Source organism: Syngnathoides biaculeatus, chromosome 21 (genome assembly GCF_019802595.1).
Source record: "Syngnathoides biaculeatus isolate LvHL_M chromosome 21, ASM1980259v1, whole genome shotgun sequence".
NCBI classification, from domain to species: Eukaryota; Metazoa; Chordata; class Actinopteri; order Syngnathiformes; family Syngnathidae; genus Syngnathoides; species Syngnathoides biaculeatus.
In genome coordinates, this window is record NC_084660.1 from 3,489,809 (window position 1) to 3,513,859 (window position 24,051).

General features: G+C 52.2%; 2 protein-coding genes across 10 annotated transcripts; one reads left to right on the forward strand and one right to left on the reverse strand.

Moving 5' to 3' along the window:
- Positions 1-403: 403 nt before the first annotated feature.
- On the reverse strand, positions 404-18,872 carry exoc6b (exocyst complex component 6B). Of its 2 annotated transcripts, none has more exons than XM_061808085.1 (22): positions 18,503-18,872; positions 17,192-17,395; positions 17,059-17,106; positions 16,902-16,992; positions 16,787-16,832; positions 15,704-15,908; positions 14,437-14,565; positions 13,723-13,791; positions 12,597-12,680; positions 12,426-12,472; positions 12,220-12,340; positions 12,079-12,150; positions 11,801-11,898; positions 11,068-11,173; positions 10,882-10,991; positions 8,788-8,899; positions 8,495-8,629; positions 8,234-8,422; positions 7,125-7,266; positions 5,251-5,324; positions 1,652-1,764; positions 404-654 (listed from the first exon to the last, which is right to left on the reverse strand). In XM_061808085.1, the coding sequence occupies exons 1-22, from the start codon at positions 18,656-18,658 to the stop codon at positions 528-530; spliced, it is 2,478 nt and encodes an 825-aa protein (XP_061664069.1). In that variant the 5' UTR covers positions 18,659-18,872; the 3' UTR covers positions 404-527. The 2 variants fall into 2 exon arrangements, with proteins under 2 accessions (XP_061664069.1, XP_061664070.1); XM_061808086.1 differs by having other exon boundaries at positions 407-654; positions 17,192-17,357; positions 18,503-18,870.
- tkfc (triokinase/FMN cyclase) lies at positions 15,761-24,018 on the forward strand. 8 transcript variants are annotated; one of them, XM_061808094.1, is made up of 20 exons: positions 15,770-15,901; positions 16,153-16,282; positions 17,686-17,856; positions 17,998-18,136; positions 19,377-19,566; positions 19,638-19,742; positions 20,543-20,730; positions 20,808-20,886; positions 20,955-21,044; positions 21,222-21,256; positions 21,315-21,399; positions 21,491-21,580; positions 21,652-21,768; positions 22,325-22,444; positions 22,575-22,712; positions 22,962-23,068; positions 23,149-23,255; positions 23,460-23,493; positions 23,599-23,691; positions 23,785-24,018. In XM_061808094.1, the coding sequence occupies exons 4-20, from the start codon at positions 18,083-18,085 to the stop codon at positions 23,944-23,946; spliced, it is 1,794 nt and encodes a 597-aa protein (XP_061664078.1). In that variant the 5' UTR covers positions 15,770-15,901; positions 16,153-16,282; positions 17,686-17,856; positions 17,998-18,082; the 3' UTR covers positions 23,947-24,018. The 8 variants fall into 8 exon arrangements, 6 of the variants coding, with proteins under 6 accessions (XP_061664077.1, XP_061664079.1, XP_061664080.1 ...); XM_061808093.1 differs by lacking the exon at positions 16,153-16,282 and having other exon boundaries at positions 15,761-15,901; XM_061808095.1 differs by lacking the exons at positions 16,153-16,282; positions 17,998-18,136 and adding an exon at positions 18,900-18,979 and having other exon boundaries at positions 15,761-15,901.
- Positions 24,019-24,051: the final 33 nt, after the last annotated feature.

The window sequence follows — 24,051 nt, forward strand, 5'->3', positions numbered from 1 at the left end:
CAAATGTTCAAAAATAATTTGCTTTAGTGGGCTCGATGCGGGCTCCGGGCCTTGAGTTGCACACCGGCGGAGAAGCCAAATTCTCCCGCTCGACCCGAGAGCTCACATCGAATGCTTCCCGTTGTTTCAGGCATGTTTAGCTCATTCAGGTTGGAGTGTGGTACAGGGTTACAGCGTAGCTGCACACCAAAATAGCACAGATTTGGTCTTGATTGTGTTGGGTTTTTTTTTGTCCACCCCCCCCCCCCCCCACATGCAGGCGCAAAGTGGCCACCGCGGGAGTCCAAGAGGATTTCTTTCCGCTAACAATGCGACTGCAAGAGCGGCACCACGAAGACGCCGGATGCGAGGTAGGATACGCTCCTCCTCCTCGGTGGTAAAGATGACACGGATGTCCCGTTCGAGTGTTGCTCGTAACATTTATTGTGAAGTGAAAAGAACCAAATTCCAATGAGTGCGAATGCATAGACGTCCCTTTTTTTTTTTTTTTTTTTTTGGGGGGGGGGGGGGGTGCGCGCGTTGTCCGTTCAGGCGTGGTGCTGCGCGATGAGGTTGCGCAGTTGCTTGACGACGGCGTCTATGAGTTTCTGCCGGTCGCGTTCCGTCTTTCGGAACTGCGCGAAGACCACGTTCTTCCTGCTGCTCTCCCGCATCCTGACATAGAAAGTCACAAAGGGGAACTGAAAAGGGACCAAATTCAGAAAATGACGCTCAGTTGCACACCAGGAAAGTTTTGCCAATTCAGCGGATGCGTCAATCAAAACAAAACCCATGACAGACTGAATACATAATTGAATATAGTGTGGATTAATAATTTGTGAGACTCCGTTTTATATGTACTTTTGGCAAGAAAGCAAAATGAATGAGTGAATGGGGGGCAATCAATCATTTCAACAGCAAACCAAAATATCCGCACTCTCCTGGTTCTCTCTTTGAGGCGTTCTGCTTTTATCTTGACAATCGTGTCCTTTTGGGGGGGTTCAATTTAAAAAAAAAAAAAAAAAAAAAAAAAAAAAAACATTAAAAAGGTATCGTAAAGTTATAGATTGCTGGTGGAGCCTCAAAATCCAGCTTTTCAGTAGTAGCGTGTCAGTAAATGAGTTGGCAACTTCGACAAGTCGCCACGGAAAAGCCACACAAGCACAACAACATGCAAGTTTGACTCCCGCTTTAGCAGTTCGTCTGCGTGCGACTTGTAGCCGACAGCGGCTCCTTGCAAGTCTTTTTGCTCACCTTCAATAAGCAGTTAAGTGTGCGTCATGTTTGAAAAGATTGTCGTGCTTAGAAAAACTGCAAGGGCGTCATCGCATCTTTTTTGGGCCACTTCACCCGAGTTGCAGCATTTACCTGAAGCTCGGTTGAAATTTGTCCCGAGACACAAAGCAAACAAGTGAGAAAGTTGAAAATCACGACGGCAGTTTGTTTAACCAAACGATCACCCGGAGGCGGGTTAGTGGGGTACAAACGGGCCACGTTCGCACCGGGGAGAGTTTGCGCCTACGTGCCGGAAACCATACTCACGGCTTCGACAACCTGCGGGTCGCACGACAAACACAACGGAGAAGGAGGAGAAGAAGAAGAGGAGCTGAGACCTCAGTGCGCGTGAGGAAGGTGAAGAGGACGAAGAGGACGAGTCCCCGAGGCAACTCACTTCTCCAGCAGGGCCAGCGCAGCGTGCGGGTTCACGCGCAGATACTTGCAGCCGGTTTTGCCGTAGTCTGCCAAGTAGTTGGACCAGTCCCACTGCGTGAACAACTCCAGCAACTACAACAAGAAGGAGAAAATAAATGATCCACGTCTCAAACAAGCGCCCCCCACCCGACACCCGCCCACAAACCTGCGCGCACACTCAGGTGCGCGCACAATTTCCGCCTTGAAGAGCACGCGAGCTGCGAGAGCCCCGGTGAACTCTGGGTAACACCAAACACACAAGAAAGAAACCATATGTGAGCGAGGGATGAGAGAGGACGAGGGGGATGTAGAAGGATGGCGAGCGAAACCACATGTTGGGGGGGGGGGGGGTGGAAACAACACACGCCACTTGGAAAAGGGCCGGCGAGCGAGCGCCTTTGAGGGGGCGAAGCGCCACGCCCGCTCCCGTGCAAAAGTTCTGCAAGACGGAAACGTGCCCTCCATCCAGGGCTGCGCCGGAGGAGCGGAGTGACATTACTTTGTCAAAAATCACAAATAGTACAAGCATAAAATAAAATCACTGGGTTAGAGTAAAATGAACATTTATTACAACTTTACTCACCGGAAAAAAGTCAGTTTCTTGCTTTTTCAAGCAAGAGCGTCTTCATGACACCTCAAATTTAAGGAAGATGGCAAAAGGGGCAAAATACAAATCGATTTACAGATATAAGAAACGCTCCGTGAGCTGACTGAAAACACGGCTCGTTTTTTAATTGCCACAACAACAACAGCAGTTTATTGTTTCACAGACTATGTTCCGCCTTGACATTTAGTCTGTTTTTAATAATTAATATAGGCAGTTCACACTTGGATGAATAAGTTCAATAACCGGTTAATGAAATGAACTTGAATTGTGATCTTATTATGACAAAATAAGTATTATACGTACGCGTTAATTTACAATTACGGCAAATTTATTGACGCCAGTCTAAGGAAGAGGGCTTCCGTTGCGTAAGCAGAAAGCGCGCGCACGCCGCCCCCATCGGAGAGGTCAATAGCACGCGTAACGCCGGCAGACTATCGGTCGGAAGCGGCCATCCCGTCCGATCGGGCGGGCCCCCCGAGCCGCGCTGTCATGACCGCTGGCTGCCCCGTCTGCGGCCGGGCCTTATCGCCTTGACGACGGGAAGTTCAGGCGGGGGTCGAGAAGGACGCAAGGCGACCTCTCCCACACCGACGCGAGCTTGAACTCATAAATCCCGCAGATAAGAGCACTTTTAGTTTCTGCCGTCATCTCGGGCGCCGCGTTCGCCAAAACCGGCGCACACGCGCACGTCCCGATGAGATAAGAGTTTGCGGACGTCTGTAGACGAGCGAACACCCTCGCTGCGCCCGCTCGTCTGCGTCTCTCTCCCGTATCACGTGGTCAGCCTTTCAGCCGCTCTTTTAAGTACTGTACTACTTACTTACTCTCAAATATGGTCGGCGATACATACAGGATACGGTACTCGTAAAAGTCAGGATAAACCTAAAATGGACTATAACCTTTACTTTTGAACGGCACACTTGGAAGCGCAACAAGGCTTTTAGATTGATTGATTGATTGATTGAGTACGGATGTATGCATTTGATTGTTTACACGCTGGGAAGCAGAAGGGAGTGGAAACAAAAAGTCCATCAAGGCTTTTCTGTGTCCATCAAAATTGTTTGTAAAAGCAGTCACGTTTGCGTGTGTGCGCGCGCGATCGGCAGGCGAGCATTTACACGTCCATCTGCTGCTCATCCTTCCTTTCGTTCTCTTTCACCCCACTATTGATGCCCCGCCCCCCCCCCCCAATGCGAGCGCTCACACGCTTGAAGAGAAGTGTCGGCCTCCCGAGGAGAGCGAGGTCGAGAGACCACCCTGTACGTATCACTTTCACCTGACTGGATGCTTTCACTCGCCATCAACGTCCTGCCACATTCACAACCGGGTCGGGGACACCCCCACCCCCCCCTCTCCCCTCAATGTTCCGTCCAAGCCGGTCGACGGCCGGACCCGCATCCGATCTGGACCCGAAAGCTGAGCCATCGAGTATCCACGTTCCTCGTGTGGCAGCGACTGAATAATTTGCCATCCTTGCACAGAAGTCTAAAAATAAATATTAACACCGGTATCTAAAATTCTGCTTTTATAAAGATGACAAGAGGTTTACAGGCAGGCCTAATATTTTGGACTCTTGGGGGGTGGGGGGGGGAACAGACTCGAAACCATATTTTAACTCATCAAAACGTAAAGAAAATGCAGCGCTAACTTGATTTCCAAGGTCGAGCCGGCATTTGCGTTACGAACGGGCTTCGGATAGACTGCAGCTGGAGTGAAGTTGATCCGCCAAAGTACTGTTAGTGCCATCGCGGACGCAACTGCAAAGTGAGCACATTTGCCGAGGAGTCGCAACGCCCGCTCAGACACTCGCACGCAGACTTGACAAGTCTCTCTTAAAGGCACGCGTTCAACTTTTTTTCCAAATTTCGTAATATATAGTACATGCAGTCATCACACAGTGTAAAATCAGTGCATGAAAATAAATTATTCATAGACCAATTGTCATTCCGTTTTTCTTCATTCATAAAAAAAAAAAATTGCGGTTGTTTTGGGGGTCGCTGGAAAGGACGGCCTTTAAAATTTTAATCGTCTCGTTGTCTAGCTTTATAAAAATTCTTCCAAAACGACGTTGAGGGAGAAAAATCTGTCCGGCCCGTCAGCGTGATTTATCGGGCGGGCTCGGCGGGCGCGTACGAGAACGCGGAGCCGTGTGAGAACGCGGCGCTGGCGTGGGCCAAAGAATGCGCGTGTGAAAGGGACGCGCTGGCACATGACACGTGAGGTATGAAAAGCTCCTTTTGATATGATAAGAATGGCGGCAAAAACAATGAGTGGCAAGCGAAAGAAAGCGCAGCGAGGAGATGGACGGGGAGGCAGGAAAAGGAGGGACGAGAGGAGGAAGAGGAGGATGAAGCCGAGGCACTGCATCATCCCGACAGGCGCAGAAAGAGGAGCGAGGCGGGAAGAAAGCGGGATTGTGACAGGAGGGATAAAAGGCTATCCGTCTCTGTCCGTCACCTCATTCATCCTTCCCGCTCCGTCCTGCCGGCCCATCCGTCATCCGCTGTCACGCGCACACAGGCGGACCTCGGCCTCCGGAGTCCAAAGCACACCAAACGGCGGTTCTCTCCGACCCGGCCGGGTACGTCCGCTATTGGAACCCCCAACCGTCTTTCGGGCATTTCTATTAGAACGCCATCGTTTCACTGTGATTTGTTTTCCCGTCGTCGGGAAAATACTTCATCTAAAAATTCTTTCCGTTATACCTGGATTTTATTGACTTGATCCCAAAGTCAAATCAAGGACACAGAAGATGGAGCAAAGAATTTACAAAATAAAGTCAGCGTTTGCGAGTGCTTCAACAACGGACGATGACGTTTGCAGAATTGTGGGGGGTGGGGGGGTGGCAAGACTCTTTCAAGGATGTTTGTCTGCGTAGAGGAAGAATACCCTAAGGAGGAGGATGAAAGCGGAAGGGGGGGGGGAGATAGCAAGGAACGAAGACGACGACGACGACGTAGACAAAGACCTACTTGTCTCAAGTCACTGAAGGCCAGAAGCAACGTGTCACCCTGGAAGCCTGCGACCGGGCCGGCTCTGGCAAAACCTGTGGGAAAAACACAAACCGGTCCACCCCCGGAGCGAGGGAAGAGAGTAGGAGGAGGAGAGGGAAAAAAAGGGAAGAATAAAAGACCTGGTTAGATTCGCTATGCATCAGGACAGATTGGCAGACAAATGACGGGCGAAAGGGGGAGGGGTGGCAGTTTTAGTCAGGTCAGAGAGGGGAGCGAGCGAGTGTGTGTAACATTTCATTGTTGCGGCGATGCTGGTGAGCAGGCAGGGGTCTCGGCGGCATTTGGCAAACAAGCCCGCTGGGGAGCGGAGAGGTGCCCGAGCGCACGTGGACAGAAAACTCGCAAGGACGTTTTGCACCTTCAACTGGAACGACGAGCCGTCAGCGTAGGGAAAAGATTAGCCAAACGAGATGCGGCAGAAATGTTTGGAAGTTGGCCAGAAACCTTGACTGTCCAAAAACAGCAGTGGAAAAATTGTCAAACTGTCGTCTTTTGCCACACCATAATCATAATCTTTTCCATTGGATGGTCCCGATGACTTGATCACCTCATATTACATGCAAGCAATAATTTGACAGGTAACTCGTTTAGAATTCACAAGCCCGGAGAAAAATAGTTTATTCATCTATGATTGAAGTGATTTTTAAAAGGGGAATTGCAACAAAAAATGGGCCGGAGTGGCACATTTATGACAAGTGAAGACAATTTGCAATTATCGGTATTTTAACCAGAAAACGTTGTCAGCACTAGCGCGGGCATGTAGAATAAATTTTTGGGGGGGCCAGATCTGCTCCCCAGGCCTCCGTTTTGACGCCTGTTATGCATCGGTGCGTAAGGAAGGAAGTTGTGCAGATTCGGGTTCCGTTGCTATCGTTCGTCGGCTCGTCGTTTGATTTATTGTGTGGACACGCAGCAGCAGCAGCAACTAGTGAAGGTCAAATTCACAATTTGCTGCCGCCACTGAATTGCACAAATAGAAACGTTGTTCAAAATCTCCATCATAAAATCCAATTTTGTAGAAGTTTGCAACCGCCACGGCCTGTGCGGGATTTTAAATTGACAATCTGCTGCGGGCCTTTCACTTCACGCAAGATGGCGGCGCCGATTACACGCCTGCCATCTCTGCCGACCCCGTGACGCGTGAGGCGGCGTCGCCGCTCAACGCCGACACCGGCGACTGAACTTTTCTTTTCTTTTTTTTTTTCTTTGTACCCCACCTGTCGTCTGTCACTTCCTTCCTGCGGCGGGCGCTGAGCTTGATGGCGGCCATCTTTCTCAAAGTACTTTGAAGCCCAAGGTTCACCTCTAATCCCTCCTTTTCAAAGTGCACGTTGGTTTTCATTCCCTCGCTCACCTCATGCGTGCACATTTTTTTTTTTTTTTTTTTTTTTGCTGTACTTGTCTTTTTTTTTTTTTTTCCCCCCACCTCCCTCACACCTGATTCATTTAATCCTATTTTCCCTCAGCCCCTTTCATCTCATTGCACCTTTTGTCTCCTTTTTAATCCATTTTAAATTGTATCTTTGGGGGGAAAGTTCCGATTTTGGCCCAGCGGGATGTGGAAGTTTTGTTCCTCGGGGTCCCCTTTGAACCGAAATACAAAACTACACCCGCGGCCTTGTGCAGCAAGTCTCGTAGAGTGGCCCACTTTTTTAACCGTAATGAGTGTTTGTCGGTTTAAAATCTCACCTGTCCCACCTGAGCACAAGCGTTGCATAAATATCTGAAAAGGGCACCAGCAACCGGCTCTCCTTTCCCCACAATTTGGGCACGACAAAAAATGGCGATTATAGCGAGGACAAGAAAGCGACGTCGCGGCACGTGCCACTCACCCTCGCACTCGTAGACGTCCGCGTTGAGCTGGTGCAGCGCCCCCATGGAGATCTGCTTGACCTCGGGGTCGAGCAGCAGCTGCAGCAGCGACGTGGAGATGTGCTTGCACGCCGACATGCACGCCGTCTGTGCCACTTTGCCCTGACGAAGAGCACCGGGAGACGCTTTCAGAACGGGGCAGGAAACCCGATCTTCCCGCCCGCCCCCAGTTCGCGACGGCTTCACCCCGCATGGAAATCCAATTACACACGAGGAAGGAACACACACCGGATGTCCACACTCACACACACGCACGCAACCTCCGGGGCAGTCGTAATCGGGTGAAATTGAGCGTGAAACGAGCTCGTTATATTGACACGGGGTCGGACTGGCATGCGCAACACTGGTGGCGGGCCGTGCACTTGGTAGCTCCTGATGCAAAACACGTATCATCTGGAGTAGTTCACAGTCAATATTCCGGGCTGTGATGCGCCCCCCACGCCGAAAGGATCCCGACGTGATCCCACTTTTCCGTCGGCACGTCCGTTCCCACCCCCGGGGATTCCCCTCGCTAGTGGCTTCGCGTCAGAACACACAAATGTGCATCGGCGCCCCTTCACACATCGCATGCGGCTGTCTCAAGTCTCAGACCAGAACATCGGGAAAGGTTGAGGGTTAGCAAGGTGCCACGCAGAGATACTCACCGGCAAGATAGCGTGTTCTATGGGCGCTCCCTATACGGCCAGAGAGAAAAACCACAAATACACGACTCACCCAAAAAAAAAAAAAAAAGTGAGGGCTATTTGGCTTTCGGGTGAAATTTCAGGAAAGCACCGAAACATTATACAGCCGGACATGTGCATCCAAAAAGTTCAGAGAAGAAGAAGGTCAAGAGAATTTCAGGTTCATTGTGGAAAGATGGAAAGGTCGCTTACGAACGTAGGCTTAATATCAGCCTAATGTTAGCTAACCGGTCCCAGCTGTCGCCGTAAATTCGAACTAACGGTGAAATCCGACTTACGCGGAAACTCCGGTTATGTCGCCGGCGTCGGAACGGATCTCGGTCGTATCGCGAGGACTCCCTGTGCGTGTGTGGAGAGAGCTCCGTCTCGACGATGGCTGTACTCACAGGCAGGTTGGTGAAGACACTGAAGGTGCTCTTCAGGAAGGCTATCAAGTCCAGCAGGTAGTCGCTGGGCGTCGGCGCCGCGCCGCTCGGCACGCCCGCCATCCAGTCGTAATCTGCCAGCTGGAGGAACTGGTCGATTTTGGCATTGAGGCCGGTGTAGATCTCCGCCTCGGCCGCGTGACGAGCGTCCTGCGAGAGGAGGCGACCAGCGGTGACGAGAACATCCGTCAAACGTCGGAGCGCGTCGCCACGGACGCTCACCTTAAACGTGGACGTGCCGTACAGCTTGGTGGCGTTGGCTGTGTCCTGGGGGACGTTGGTGATGTTTGATATGAACTCTTCCAGGAAATGGCAGCTCTGCTCCAGGTGGGTGGTGTTGATGCTTACCTGCACCAACTGGGCACAGGCAGGCAGACGTCACCTTACTCACTTATATGGAGTGCGCTTGAATTACTTTGATGAGTTTGCGGTCTACACACTCAACGCGGGGATGTCACATTTCATTGATAAACTGAGAAAAGTTGAAGGGGTGCACGTTGGTCCACACGCAGTACCTCAGCCAGCCCAACATTTTTCTTCTTAATGGCGTAGTGCAGACAATGGCTCAGGGTTCGGGTCAGCAGCAAATTGGTGGATTTGCGGATCATGTCATCCACCTCTGTGGAGCTGAGAAAGTACACGCAAACAAATGTTGGACTGTGCAGCTCGAAACCAAAACGAAAAAAAAAAACCTGATTTAACCTTGAGAGAGTGTTCTGTTCAATGTAGTTCTGAAAGTTCTCCTGAAATCTTTTCAAACTTTTTTTTTTTTTTCCTCCCCAGCATTGAAAGACACGAGGATTTGGGGAAACCGTTGGTGGCTTGCGCCGCCGGGTATGGATTCTCCCACGACGGTAAGGGCCGACGACGTGCTCTAATATCGTGTTGTAAGTTCCAGAGCCACTTCGCAAAGTTGCTTGATTTTGTTTACCTCCAAATTTGCCGCACGTCTGGCTGGGAAATGTGCTGAAGTTTGTCGCTGTGGCGACAGTGGTTGTCTGACCAAAGCTCACAAAAATCCCAATCAAAGATGGAGTCTAATTAAGCACGGGAAGAAGGAAGACACAAACAACTGAGGGTTTTGTTCTGCGCATACATGTGCGATTGGGACTTCATTTCCAGAGGCCTGTGGCTAATAGACGCATTCCGGCCAATTGACTCAATTGTCTGTGCCTGGAACTGAACACACACACTTGTGCTCACTCTGCACTTCTCCAGGAATTTTTCTCCCCCTGCTTTGAATTGTTGGAATGTATTTAAGATTCTTGGACTTTTTTTTGGGAAACCTTGCAAGTTCTAACTGTAGCTCACCCCAAGGTGGCATGTGTGTGTGCGCGGCAAGAGGGAGTGTCAAAAAGTCAACGTCCGCGAGTGAACTCTGCAAGCGCACAAATATAGACGCACCGCAGAATTTTGATTGAATTTCATTGCGCTCGCTCTGCCATGAGCCACAACAGATGTGCGAGAGGAATGAGTAGCTGTTGCAGTCGGGGGGGGGGGGGCGCACAGGCCAGAGGGCACGAAAGCAGCGGCTTAAACGCGACGTATGCTTTCCGAAATGTGAGGAGTTTTCTGGCGCCGATTACGAGGCGGAACGTGCGGGCCAACGTTGACTACACAACAGTAGCTGCGTCCCAACTGGAGCAAAAAGGGAGCGCCAAGATGGGCACGTGCACAATTGCGTGGCCGAAAAAACTCGGAACGCGGTGGCCTTTGTTTTCCCTCCCAGCCCCGCAGACGCATGTTCTTTCTCAGCAACGCCGCGCACGACTTTCGCAGCTCAACACTTTCTCGCCTGCGCACTTCCACGCTTTCTTCAAGCGGCCCAAATGCTGGCCAGAATTCTCAACCGGGTTGCAAATGAAATGGCCGAAATGAGCGCCAAGCCAACCCGCTTCTGGGGAAGCTGACGGGTCAGCGCTCGCTTACGAGATACTTTGAGCCGCTGCTCCAAAACCGTGAAATCCAATCAACGATGAGTCGATTGTCAGTCAATAATGCAGTAACTGCAATTTTTTGGGGGTGTCGGGAACTTGCAGTTGTGAGTTTACACACCCTGTCAGAATCAGTGGAATATTGGCGATATTTTGGGAAAATATGACCGAACGAGGATCATCTCATTACTTTCTCTCTTTTGCTTCGTTTTCTTTAATGATTGTGCTATTCTGAAATGCCTCCATTTAAATTGACTATAACTGTGTGTGTGTGTGTGTGTGTGGCCCAGTCCCAGTTCTTTCTAACCCTCCCACCGCACAGTGCAAGATGTTCCCTGATTGCTCGTCTCCTCAGTGGAAAAGTTGCTGCTTTGTTTGAGTTCCTTCTTCCGTCAAGCGTAACCAGCAGTTCGCTCGCGCACGCGCTCAGCCATACGAACGTGGAAAACGTGAAACGTCACGTGACAGATGGCGGGTAAGCGTGGTAAACGCGGCTCCACCTCGTGGTCGCTAGTTTTGCCCACCGAGGGAGTGACGTTTCACTGCTCGTCGTTCCGAAAAGGGTCTCGACTACGGTCGGATTGGGAGAGCGCTATTCTTACGGCCTGTGAGTCTCGGCGGCGCGGGAGGAATTTTGATGAAGGGGAGAAAAGGGAGCAAAGAGGCAACTTGTACCTGAGGTGCAGGTCTTCAGAGTACTTGAGACAAGCGTAGATGAACTCTTTGAGCTGGCAGTAGACTTTTGGCACAAACTCAGAGAAGGGAAGCTTCTTGGGGAAGGGAAGCTGCACACAACGGCACATTTTCATGTCAATTGGAATCTTGGATTCAGCCTCCGTGTGCCTCTCCGGCGCCCTCTACCTTCTCCAGCTCGGGGTCTTGCAGCGGAAACTGGGACATGTAGTGTCTGTACTCCTGCTCCGTGGACACCAGGATGGGACTGAAGTTGTCCTGGTCCAGCACCTGCCTGCGGAGGAGATGCAGGTGAGCGGGCCTCCTTTCTGCCGAGGCCGAGAGAAGTCGGCTGCGGTCGTCCCACAGGGGTTGGGGGAGGTCGGCGGGGGTCATTCTAATGCTTGAGGTTTTCCTCCCCCTCCGCCCCCCCCACCCCCACCCCCACCCCCCACCCTCGCTTTCATCAACCCCTTTCTTGTTTGGCTCTCGAGACTTTGGACGTTCCAACGTTCCATGGAGAGGCCATGAACCGGAGAGTGCTCCCTTTCCAACAATGCAACACATTCCTGTGGCTTTCCCGTGTGTGTGTGTGTGTGCGCGCGCGCACGCACGTGGGAGAGCGAAAGCGAGGAGTTTGTTTGTGTGCTGGTTCAGAAAGTCCCACTGGTGTCACCGCACAGGAGGAGGAACAATGGCATTCGGTGCCCTCGCACACATCTCGCGAGGGGCACTACCCATCCTGAATGGTAAATAATGTTCCGGACGTCGCTTTAAAACACTTCCTTCCTCTGGATGGTCGTTAAACTTCAAAAACGGGGACATTTCCCACAAAGTGCTCTCTGAGTGTGCGGCCTTTTGACCGGGCAACCTCTGAGGCCGCGTGGGGGGGGGGGGGGGTCAGGGACAAATCCCGGGCTACCTGAAAGTGACGTTCCATCTCTTGAGGAGGATCTCGCCGTACTGCTCTCTCATCTCCAGCAGCATGTCGAAGAGCTGGGACACCGGGAAGCCGTAGCCCTGCGGGGGAAGAAGAATTCACTGCCGGCGCTCAAGTGAGGCCGACGTGACGCCAAAACCTCGCTCTTCAAATGTTGTTAGTCGTTAGCCTTCAATTACAACTAGCCACGCACGCGTCACCACGGGAATGAGCCTCGTTCTGTTCCCCAAAAAAAACCCAAAAACGACCCCCTCCGGTACCTGAAGTGTGTCGGCAAAGAGTACAATGAGGTTCTTCAGATCCAGCACCAGGTCCGGGTCATCACAGTAGGACTGAGAACACAGACGCTTGGATCAGTGCGCGCGCACGTCCAACCTGCCGAACGCCACGCGGATCCCTACCGAGTGGGTCCTCAGAGCGGCCACGATTTTGGACAGCGCCAGCTCCCAGAGCTCTTCCACGTAGGCTCTGTTGACCAAACCCTGCGCGGTGTGAAGCACGTGATCCTCCACCACAAAGAACCTGAGGAGGAGAACGGCACGCGCTGCGCGTGAAGGCGCCTGACTTTTGTCACCGCCGTCAAGTGAAACGCGTCCGTCCGGCTCACCCGACGATTTGATTGAAGTAGCGTCGGTAGCCTTCCAGGGTTTCGTGCTGGAAAAGACAAAAAGTCATTTGAGGTGTTTCATTTGAGTTTCTGTCATCTTTCACAGTGCTTTGGGTTACAGGAGTGCGTGCGGTGGGTGGGGGATTTTTGCAGTTAGCGGTTTGCCGGTACCATGTTAGAGTGCGGCTGCAGCACAAGGCGAGCCTGTTTCCTCCGCTGCTTTCGGTAGTAGTTGTCAAACACTTCACGCAAACCCTGCAACACACATTACAGGTACAAGTGGAAGGCTGCTGTGCTTTACGTTTACGTTTAGTAGTTGCACAGCGGGGAAGATGTGACACACAAAACGGCATCGCTGGAAAAAAGAGGAAGGCCGGAATCGCTGAACGATGGGAAAGTTGAGATAAAGTGCGCCTGCAGTTGAGATAGCGACCGACTAAAACTCGCCGTCTGATATCAAACTAAAAGCACACTTCTCTCCCAATGTTGTTGCTGCTACTATCTCTTCCTTCTGCGAGGCAGCACTTTATCGCGGCCTCGTCTTGGCCCCAAAACACCACCCGCGCTGTCTTTTTTTTCTGCGGCGGGGCACGCAGATAGAACAAAACGAGCAGATAGCGAGGTCAAGTGGTCAAGCAGGCATGAGGAAAGCGGTGTGCAGTGTCAGGAGGAGGTGCTGAAAGATTTCACCTTCTTCACCTCGAAGGGGGAAGAAAAACAACAATTCCACTAAGTGATGTCAGGCTACTGGTGCGTTGCTAACATGCGTGCGTTTGCTTGTACTCAACATTTGCTGACCTCTTTCCTCGCTGTCATGTCACCCAGTTAGCCTCTCTCTGACCCTCCCGCCATCGCTCACTTTCTCCTTCCTGTCAAAGTTCATGCACTTCCTGTCCCCCTGCCAAGACATACGCCGAACAGAAACAGCCGACCCAGTAGATGCGATGGCCCGGTCACAACCCCCAAGAGCCCGCAGGCGCGTGCATACAATAATCTGGAGCTAACCCAGTCGTGGCCCCCCCCCCCCCCCCCCCCCCCCAGTCAACACCTCCGCCCGTGTCGCCTTCACTCTGACTGACATGAGACGCGCACACTGCAGCCACCTGGTTGGAGCTCAGCCAGGCTCTTCTTCGCCGCCGCGTCGGAACTGCGACGAGCTGCCGTCTCGAGTCGCTAGTTCGAAAGACGAAGCTACCTAAATATCAGCGGGTGGCGCGCGGTCATTTTGTGACGCCTTTCTTTCCCTCGCAGGACGCTTCTAACCGACGTGCAGCTGACAGGGCGGCGATGAGCTCACCAGCACGGTGTAGATATGCAGGCAGCGGTACACCGGTGAGAAGTCCACCAAGTCCTGAGCACCGGTCACCTGCGTTGCAAGAAGCAAATAGGAAGCGCTTGTTAACGACAGGTCGGGTAAGGTCACCGGCGTGAACGTACGACATTCCACAACGCGAGCAAAGTGAGGAAGAGCAGGTAAAAAAAAAAAAAAAAAAAGGCCCAGAGGAGGAAAGGAGGAGTACAAAGAGAGCAGAGGAACACAGGAAGAAGAGACTCAAGGGGACAGCCGTGAATGACGGGAAGGGGAAGACGTGCCAGGGGCAGCAACGGCGTAAGGTTGGCATCGGCGCCGACGCGGCCGTAACCCCGGCGACTGCGGGGTCAAGCCTTTGTGGGAGCCGAGGCTTGAAGCAAGTTTACAGGACGTAAATAAGCCAAAAGGGACAACGGGGACCCGCAAAGAGAATGGCAGCACCAAGGTGACAAGTTCAGTCACATTGTGCTTGGCCTTCCTTAAAGGCGAACGCGTCGGTGGCATAAAAGATCGCAGATCCCGCCAGGAGTGACTTGAAGAGTTCATTGTCCTGATACTTTGGCAATAGCCGCGCAAGTTCAGAGTAAACATCCTCATTAAGTCCCTCTTTGCCATTAACGCCCAGCTATTTGTTTCTGCTTTTCACTTCAACACGCGTTTCAAAATGGAAACAACCGATTCCAGTTGTGTGTGTCTCACTTGATCAGCCTCCTCTTCTTCAGAGTCCACTTCCAGCCTGCCGGCCTGCCCGTTGCTCTGCGCGACCCCGCCGGCCGACGCCCCGGGCTGCGCGGAGATGGAGCTGTCCAGTGAGTGCTGCAGCTGGGCCTGAAAGCAACCAACAAAATCACCAAACGCTTCTTTACCTGGCACAGAAATGCGACACCGTGGTCAAATGTGAGTGCCGACCCGCCGCGATCGAATGGATCAGCAGGTCAGAAACGGGGGGGGGGGACACACACACACACACACACACACACCGAAGACGGGACGTCGCCGACCGGCGCTCCCGTTAAAGGCGGTGAACTCCGGAGCAGACGCCGCACGCCGGGGCCGGCCGGCGCTCCGCGTTCCCTGTGACGGTGCGGTGCGCCACGCCGACCCGGCGGGCAGCCTCCGCCACGCGCGCACGCGTGTGTGTGTTCAGTAACTAAATACAGGTAATCAATCTTCTTCCACTTCACAGACCCAACAATCTGTTTCGCATTAGAGGCGCGTGCGCGTTTCGGACTACCGAACACTCAGCAGAAGTCGGAGCCGATCCACTTTCTCCAAATATAAATACGCCGAGAGGCGAGAGAGGAAATACACGGAAAGATGAAGACGTGGAACAAAGACGTTCAGGGACGGACAAGAGTGTGACTGAATAATAATGACAAACGCGATCAATCAACATTTGATCCGCGCCGCTGAGCCTTTTAAGAATCCCTTTAAGTCTTCCTTAATCCAGCCAGCGGTATAATAATCAAAGGTGTTTTCTGTATTTATTTATTCTGGCGCCAAAGCACATCTGGACCGACGCAGGACCCCCGCCCCCCCGGGGAGGACGGATTTCCGAGATAGCGTCTCGATCGCGGGACGGTCTTATCCTGCTGTGTCGCCAACAAACCAACAAAAAAAAATAATAATAAATTTGGGAGCGCATGTGACAAGTAGCTATCTCCGGAACTACTGCGAGTTGGCCCACTTCTCCTTGGAGGCTCATCTGTCTGTCGCTAAGCGCCCCCCCCCCTCCCCCCCTTGCACTTTTCACCCAACAACATTCCCCATATAAACAAGAGGCCTCACTTGAGCTTCCTTGGCCTTGGAAAACACAAAAACAATGAGCAAAGTGCTGAAAAGCAGGATTTGTGTGCGCGCGCTTTGTTCCATCGGAAAAATCGGGAGCACGCTTGACGAAACGCGCACCAATGTCCGATCGCCATCCTCAGGTGGACGATTCCGAGAGGCTCCCGTGGCGACGTACCTGCCTGACGGCCGTCTCTCCGATCTTGTCTGAGTGTTTTCGGATGCTCTCCAGGAAGTCCTTCAGCTGGGTCATGGCTGTGTCGCGGATCTGCGTCCGCAGCTTGGGAAGGTTTTCGGCCATGATGGCGCAGAACCGGTACTGCCCTGCCTTGGGAAGACACATCTGCTCCAGCTGTTCCGAGGTGCAAAGCGCAGGGTAGTACCTTTCTCACACACACACACACACGGGGTGGGGGGGGATTGGGGGTATACACGCGCACACATTTCAACTTATTCTCAGATGGGGGGGGGGGGGGGAATTAACACAATAACAGAACATACACACACACATATGTGCATATGTCATCGTTTCCTGACCTCACAAAGTTCTTTGTATATAATATAAGCAAAACCAAAAATATAGCATACCAACAGAGCATTCTTTTTTTTTTTTCTTCCCCCCATCAGACTTTGGTCTTTAGGTCAGGGCCAGGCCATTTGGAAGCTATTCTCGGTGTTCTGGCGCCACCTTGTGGAAGTAAACTAATCTGCCTCGGGCTATCCCGACATAACCCCCCCCACAACATTTATGTGCAAGGTAGGGACAAAACATTTCCATTAATAGCAAGAAAGGCAAGTAGTTGATGCTTTAAAACTGCAAATACAACACAAAGTATGATTCATAAACAATATTTCAAGCACATTTGACTCCCAATAGCCTTAAAAAAATGGATGATTTCAATACGATGCCCCTCAATTGTGCATCTATGTGCACGAGCCAAAGATTCTCCATAACGTCCTCTAACAACCCAGGCTAAACTGATCTTAGCTTAGCTTCAAGCCAAGGTGTAACAAGTCTGTATACTTCCTTGACACCAATTACAAAAGGCTTTGGCGCAGTGAAAATGAGTTCCACGGAGGAAAAACGGAGTGCAATTTGTGAATCCATATACACGGACAAGGCTCGGTCGCAGAAGAATTTGCGTTCTTGTCATTTTCATCCAGCCACGACTACAATTTTTCACCCCCCCCCCCCCCCCCGAAATGGTCTCGACAGCCTTCGCCTTGTCACGCGGACCTGCCGGCGCTCTGCCAGTCATACCTTTTGGCGTCCATTTGCTCGTGAAGGCGCGCGTACATCTCCAAGGCTGCCAGACAAAACACGCACGTCGCGTTAGGACCCGACGGACGGAAGCCGAACAGGCGTGAGCGCTAACCCGGCAGGCAGTGCGTCAATTTGTCGACGGTGGTCGCGATGTTTCTCTGCTGCACCCGACATTGTCTCAGCTCCTCCATGGAGCTCAGGAGCTGCACGAGAGTCGGCGAGTAAGTCCGTGCAGACATTTTTGATTATGACGACGGGACGGGGCTTGCCTCTTTGCCGTCACCCTGGATGGACCGGTTGGTCGCGGTCACCTGACTCTGCGGGGGGGGGGGGGGGTTGAGAGGTGAGAAACGGGCGATACGACTTGACCTGCTGTCCCCTGGTGGTCCCTGCGCGCCACACCTTCAGCTTCTGCGCCTCCCCGCGCACTTTCAGCAGCTCCGTGATGGAGTCGACGAAGCCCTGGAAGTGGTGGTTGCACATCTTCTCGATCTCACGGTCGTGATTCCTGATCCGGGTGTCCAGCTTGGCCATGAACAGGCCGTGTTCCTGGCCATCGTACACGGACCTGGACCACACGAGGGGGGTGAAAGGTTGCGCGATTTCCTGCCGGGATGACAAGACTGTAGGTCGGTTGGGGGGGGGGGGGGCGGGAAGCCACATGCAGGCTTGCGTTCCCATTTTGGCCTACAAGGGATGCACTTTTTCCTGTTTTCCCCTCACATACACACACACCTGTGTACAGCGTGAATCCCCTTCCCTCCCCTTGACCAAGAAGTGTCCAACGTGAAGAGTACAAAGGCGACAGAGCCACAGACTGTTCTTTAGAAGCACGCTGCACGCTTTGTTGTTATAATTCCTGCTCGTCTTTTATTGTTTCCACACTTGTTTCCCAGAGCTCGACAAGACCCCCGTCAACCAACTACATAGGATGCGACGCACCCGCTCGTGCGTAGCGCCGTGAGCGAGGAGGTCCTGTGACTCGCGTAGATCTACAGCGCCGGCCAAACAGAGGAATTAGCGTAGCCTGCTGTGCGGCCAAGACAAACCTCGTTCAGTGGATTGAGGTATTCGTGTCATAATCATGCCTCCTCGGACTCTGTACACGTGTGCCCCCTGGTGGCCACGAGTATCATGAGGGATGTCGTCAGTCCAATCTTATTGGACGCTTGGAGTTAAAATCATCGTTTTGTGTTGGCTTTGCACAGGTTGCGTCATTCGACAAACGAGCTTTCACACAAATATAAGAATTGGCAATTAGTTGAACGTGCATGTTTTCCAAAAGGTGGACTGATGCAGCTCAGATACGAGTCCAGGACCTCAGAACTTTGGTTCAAAGGTTCTTCGGTAAGTTCTAATGCCACAAAATTGTTCCTGAATAATAATAATAAGAAGAAGAAGAAGAAGAAGAAGAAAACAGTTGGCAGCAAGGCAATCTCACTTGCCACGCTAGTGGCCGTTTACACAGACAAGTAGCTCAGTGGCAGTGTTGTCGTCTTCATGCGGGGTGCCGTGGGTTCGATTCCCCGTCAGTACCGACATCAGCGGGCACGATTGAAAATACTGTAGTTAGCGCAATTGGCTAATATTAGCAAACGTAAAGGCCGGAGGCGAGCTATTTTCGTTTCACCATCAGCTAAGGCGTGTTTGCTGCTCGTCCGACAATGGACGCAGACGTTTCAAAGTTTTGCGCGACCGATCCGGACGACGTACCGCAGCGTCGGTCCGATACAGTTGGTGTCCGTGCTCTCGATCTCCCGGAGAATTCGCTCGTGCTCGGCGGCTGCCTCCAGGCTCGCCATCGCGCACGTTGCTCCGGACGGTACCGAACTGAGTTCGCCGGAGCTGGGCTCGGCGCCTGTGCGTCATGTAGCGCCGCCAGGGGGTGGGATCGATTTGCGCGTTCGGTGCAGCCCAACCGAGCGGGGTTGCCTTCGCTTCCACCCACGCGATCCACTTTTCGACAACACTCTGAAAATCAGTCACCGTTACAAAAAAAAAAAAAAATGTACACGTACGAGTCAAGTGTAAGGTCTTGTTACAATCGTGGTTTGGGCTGATGAAAATTAGCACGGAAAATAAAAGCTGAGTCCGCGCTTTTGTTTTGAAGGGAGGATATCCGGTCGGGTATGACAACATCCACTGATCTGAGCCGGAATCGACGCAGGTTGTTCAACTTGTTGAATGGAGGTAAGAAAGGCACAAAAGTCACGCGCAGCGGCGTCCGATCCGATCCGACCCGAGCCCAAACTTTGCAGCTCGCTCGAGTTCTGCACGACTTTTGTACGGCTCTTGTTCTTGGTTTTTTTTTTTTTTTTTTCCAGTTTTCGTTTTCAGAGTTCAAAGTCTACGCGTCCCGGACAGTCCACTAGCAAGCTGTTCCTTTCACAATATTGATTGACATCTGGTGCTAAAGGGGTCGGCAGAAATGTTGAAAACTATAAACGCCACTTTGAGATTTTATTTAAATAAGTGGTGTTTTTTTTTTTTTTTTGTTTGGGGTTACTGTACTTTTGAATCCAACCTTTTTTCAATCTGTTGAAATCAAATTGTATTCAAATTTGCACTTTTTCCTTGTGTGCCGCAGCCCCAAAAGAAGCTGATCAACGCTGCGGAGAATTGCGTCGACGAGGCGCTCTGCGGCCTGGCGAGGGCCTCCGGCGGCCTGTCTCTTCTGCGGGGCCACCGGGTGGTGTTGCGCTCCGACCTGGATCCGCTGAGGGGAAAAGTGGCCCTGCTGTCGGGAGGGGGGTCGGGACACGAGCCCGCGCACGCCGGTACGACTGACGCCTGACGGGCGGCCCACGCAGCAACGGTTTTGAGCCGCTTTTTGAAATGTCGCGTGCAGGTTACGTGGGTGCCGGAATGCTGTCGGCAGCGGTAGCGGGGGCCGTGTTTGCATCCCCTCCTCCCGCTAGCGTCCTGGCTGCCATTCTTTGCCTGCACAGTGCAGGTAAATTGAGCTCTCGTCTCCACTCTGCTGGTCTAATCACAACCACGAGCACTGACCTACATAGACCTTTGACATTCTTACTTTTTAGACAGACTGGATGTACTGGATTACACTATATGTGAATTATTATTATTATTTTTTTTTCTCTCCCCAATCCGGTTTCAGCGCAGGGCTCTCATAGGATCAGTTGTGCTGTGACCTATATGAGCAATGGGACTGTTTCTTTGAGCAATAACATATAGAGTATAATAATAATAATAACATAACATCCACATATTTACTGCCGCCGCTGGTCGATCAGCGCAAAACTGCTCGACTTGCAAAAAGCGTCTCGCAACGATCGCCGCTCATCAACGCATTTAGTCAGCGGTGTTTCTGCTGAATATGATGTATTTCGTTTCACTGTTTCTGACATGGCGGCACAGGAGAGACCGTTTAGAGCGTTGACCGGGGTTCAAATCCCAGACCCGCCTGTGTGGACTTTGCATTCTCCCCCGTCCTTGCCTGCGTGGGTTTTCTCAGGCCACTCGACTTTCCTCCTACGTGGCCCAAACGTGCATTAATTGGAGATTGTGAACGGCAACGGTTGTTTTTACGTGCTCTGCAATTGGCTGCCTCCAGAGATAGCTGGGATAGGCTCCAACACTCCGGTAACCCTTGTGAGCATAACCACCTCAGATGATGGATGACCGACATGTTGCGTTTTCCATCTGTGTAGTATGCACGTTTTCTAGAGCTCGTGTGTGATTTGGTGGTCAGCCCGCCGTCAGGGTTAAAGTGACGCAAATTCTGGACCTCAGGAGCGTCCGGGGTCCTTCTCATCGTGAAGAACTACACAGGAGACCGCCTCAACTTTGGCTTGGCCGCAGAGCAGGCCCGCAACCGCGGCGTGGATGTCGACACGGTGGTCGTCGCCGACGACTGCGCGTTCAACTGCCCCGGTAAAGCCGGCAAGAGGGGCTTGTGCGGGACTATTCTCGTTCACAAGGTGAAAAAACAAACAGCGAAGTGCCACGGAGACAAAAACAAACACTTTTGGAGGATCAGAGGACGCTTTTCCTTTAGTTGGCAGGTGGCTTAGCTGAAGAAGGCTGCTCATTGGTCCAAATTGTTACCCGGGTGAGCGAGGTTTTGCTGGGCACAGGTGAGGTTCACGCGGCAACTGGCGACAATTTGTCGGGCGTCTGGAAACAGCATCGTGTTGCGCCGCAGGTACGCTGGGAGTCGGCCTGTCTCCGTGCAGCGTTCCCGGCTGTCGGCCGACGTTTGAGCTCCCTCCCGGACGCATGGAGCTCGGCCTGGGTGAGCGTTTAGACAAATGGACTTTATCCTCCCGCCATTTGTGTCGGAACCCAAAAAATTCACAGTATGTAGTGCAAAAATACTGTGGACCGTGTATACACATTTGGGACCGAGACTCTCTGTACCTTCCACTTCGAACTCGCTCTGAAAATTCAGAATCTTTTCCACTTCATGTAGGGATCCACGGGGAGCCTGGCGTGAAAAGATCCAAGGTGAGTCTGGAGGTGCACGAGGCGTGCGTAGATGTCGCTTTGTGTTTTTGCCCACCAGGTGGCGTCTGCGGATGAGGTGGTGTCGGCCATGATCGATCACATGACCAGCGCGGATAGTCGGTCGTCCTTGCAACTGAAGGCGGGTACGCTGAAACCATCGGGACGACCTCGCGGTCGCATTCATCCCGTTTGTGATCTGTCTGAGCTGTTCCGGGTGCTTCTGTTGCGACGCAGGTGACGCGCTCGTCGTCTGCGTGAACAATCTTGGCGCGCTCTCGCGTCTGGAGATGGCCGTTGTGACTCGGGCGGCCGTCGTCTGTCTGGGTGATGACGGCGTTAGCGTCGCAGTGAGCATTTCAAATCCTGAAGCGCTCATTGTCCCGAGTTGCTTGCAGAGAATCGTGGGATGGTGGTTGCCCGGGTGATGGCCGGTTCCTTCATGACGTCGCTAGAAATGGCCGGAATGTCGCTTACCTTGATGAGGGCCAGCCCGGAAATACTCAGACTCTTTGGTAACGAAAGCTGGTTACTCTTGAAGCAACGGATATGTGAACACAAGCAGTACTGCAACACGTGTAGACAGACCAGAAGCAAGACAGGCATATATTCTTTATCCTCTGCAAAAGACAACTCTTATTACTGCGCCCACATGGCCAAGGCGCACACACCCAGAATGAACAGCGCAATCTTTCTTTTTATGACTTGTCCACAATCATTTCAGTACTGTATATTTTTCTGGGAGAAGCAAGATCATATTGATAGCATTTCTATTTATTTCAGTGGTAAAGTATATATGAAGTATTCTGGGTTACCGGTGTCGTCAAGTAACCAAACTTATCTCAAGGCACTAATGTATGACAAGTACATACAAGACTCTTTTTGCTTCAATATGTTCATAACTTGTGTAAAAAGTGTGTGTTTTAATAAGTGTGAATGTGTTTAAAGCTATTCGGAAAAATATGGATGAAGTTTTGTCTGCGAAGGCGTCTTTCCAGCTCATCGTGAAAGTGTTAAGTGCACACGGTCAAACTGAAGATTTATGCTTTTCCCCGGCGCTTTTTCGTCTAGATGCCAAGACCAGCGCCCCCGCCTGGCCGAACCTCAGCGGCGGCTGTGTTAGTGGACGCGGCTACCTGGCAGACCCGACCGCGGTGCCCGCAGGAGCTCACGACGCCAATTTGCCCGAAGGTTTTATTTCTTTTGCGGCCCACGTGAAAGACACGAAGACTGTTGAAAAATTTGCGTGTGGCCCGAGCACCTCGTAGCTCCTTTCAGACCGAGCCTCTTTTGGCCCAGCGTCGGTTTCTGTCCCCGCTAGGACCCCGCAGTCCTGTGATGCGGAAAGCGCTGGAGAGGGTGTGCTCTACTCTGTTGGACCACCAGGAGAAGCTCAACGCATTGGACCGCGCGTCTGGAGACGGCGACTGCGGGAACACCCACGCGCAGGCGGCCAGAGGTGATGACGTTGACGCCGAGAAGCGCACAACACGTGTGCTACGACGGGTTCTCAAACGTTTTGGGTCCCGAAACTATTCCGAGGATCCCTTCATCATCCAAATACAGTATAATGTAACTACTGTACTATGGCCGCACCTAAATGTGCCAGTGTGTTTGTTTTTTTTTTAATATGAGACAAGTTGCTTTATGAATGTGAATGTAATGGCTCCAGACCCTTGTTTGGGGGGGGGGGAATGCGCTCACTCAGACATTCAAGTGTGGCTCCAGAGTCATGTGGTCCCCGGTTGCCCCGGCCAACTGTTGTCCGCCCTCGCTGCACTGGTGCAGGAGAAGATGGGCGGGTCTTCGGGTGCGGTGAGTTTGCTTAAAAAGTCTTTTATTTTGGGGGGGGGGGGGGTCCACACACACACACATTCATGAGCTCCATTTCTCAGTTGTACAGTTTGTTCCTCACGGCGGCGAGCGGTCACATGACTGAGGGGCAAAGTCATGCCGCGGCGTGGGCCAGTGCAATGTACGCCGGGATGGAGGCCGTGAAAAGGTGGGTCCTGTTGTCGGAATTCATCCCGAGCAAATTGGTCTGGAAATGAAAGTCCTCCAGACGATAGCGTCATGTACGAGGCAGTCAAAAGAATCAAGTTGCTCTTGCGCTCTATGATAGAAGGAACGTACAGCAGAATAACTTTAAGCTTTGAGTTCAACAAAAAAAGACCCTGACAGAATCTGATCACTGGCTTACCAACAGATATGGCGGTGCTGACCTGGGAGACAGAACGATGGTGAGTCCTTTGGAATGTTTTGTTTTGCCGCCGAAACGGCCGAGGTGCACTTTTTTTTGGTTAGTTTGTTTGTCCAAAGCGCTTTCTGCGCTTCCCCCGCCGCAGTTGGACGCTCTGCAACCTGCCGTAGAGGAGTTGATGAAACTAAACGGCGCGACTCCCGGCGGGGAGATTGCCGTCCTGAAAGCCGCCGCGCAGGTGCGGCAAAACATCCTCGACCTGTTTTTCTATTGCTGTTCGCGATTGCGCAAGCGCACGACAAACCTGACGGCTTTTTTTCCCGGTTTCCAGAAAGCGGCCGCGGGCGCCGACTCCACCCGCGGCCTCGCCGCCAAGGCGGGCCGAGCCAGCTACGTCGCGGCCGAGCGCCTCACTCTGCCCGACCCCGGGGCAGAGGCCGTCGCCGCCATTTTCGGCGCCGTGTCAGAGGCCCTCGAGGAGCCGCACTTGTAGAAACGGTCCATAGGATGCAGAGCTAGAACCTCGTAGAAGACGCATTCCACAAGAAATAAAGCGTAAAATACATGGATGCTTTTACTTTCCAAGCACACAGTGACC

Bases quoted from the DNA above. Each gene is read 5' to 3' on its own strand.
- tkfc (XM_061808092.1), top strand. From the start codon at position 18,974: ATGGAGGTAAGAAAGGCACAAAAGTCACGCGCAGCGGCGTCCGATCCG. The intron at 19,073-19,376 runs GTACGGCTCTTG...TGTGTGCCGCAG, and splicing joins TCGAGTTCTGCACGACTTTT to CCCCAAAAGAAGCTGATCAA. The intron at 21,045-21,221 runs GTGAGCGTTTAG...CACTTCATGTAG, and splicing joins ACGCATGGAGCTCGGCCTGG to GGATCCACGGGGAGCCTGGC.
- exoc6b (XM_061808085.1), bottom strand. From the start codon at position 18,658: ATGACGCACAGGCGCCGAGCCCAGCTCCGGCGAACTCAGTTCGGTACC. The intron at 17,396-18,502 runs GTACGTCGTCCG...TCATCCCGGCAG, and splicing joins TGTATCGGACCGACGCTGCG to GAAATCGCGCAACCTTTCAC. The intron at 7,267-8,233 runs GTGAGTACAGCC...GCTCTTCGTCAG, and splicing joins GTGTCTTCACCAACCTGCCT to GGCAAAGTGGCACAGACGGC.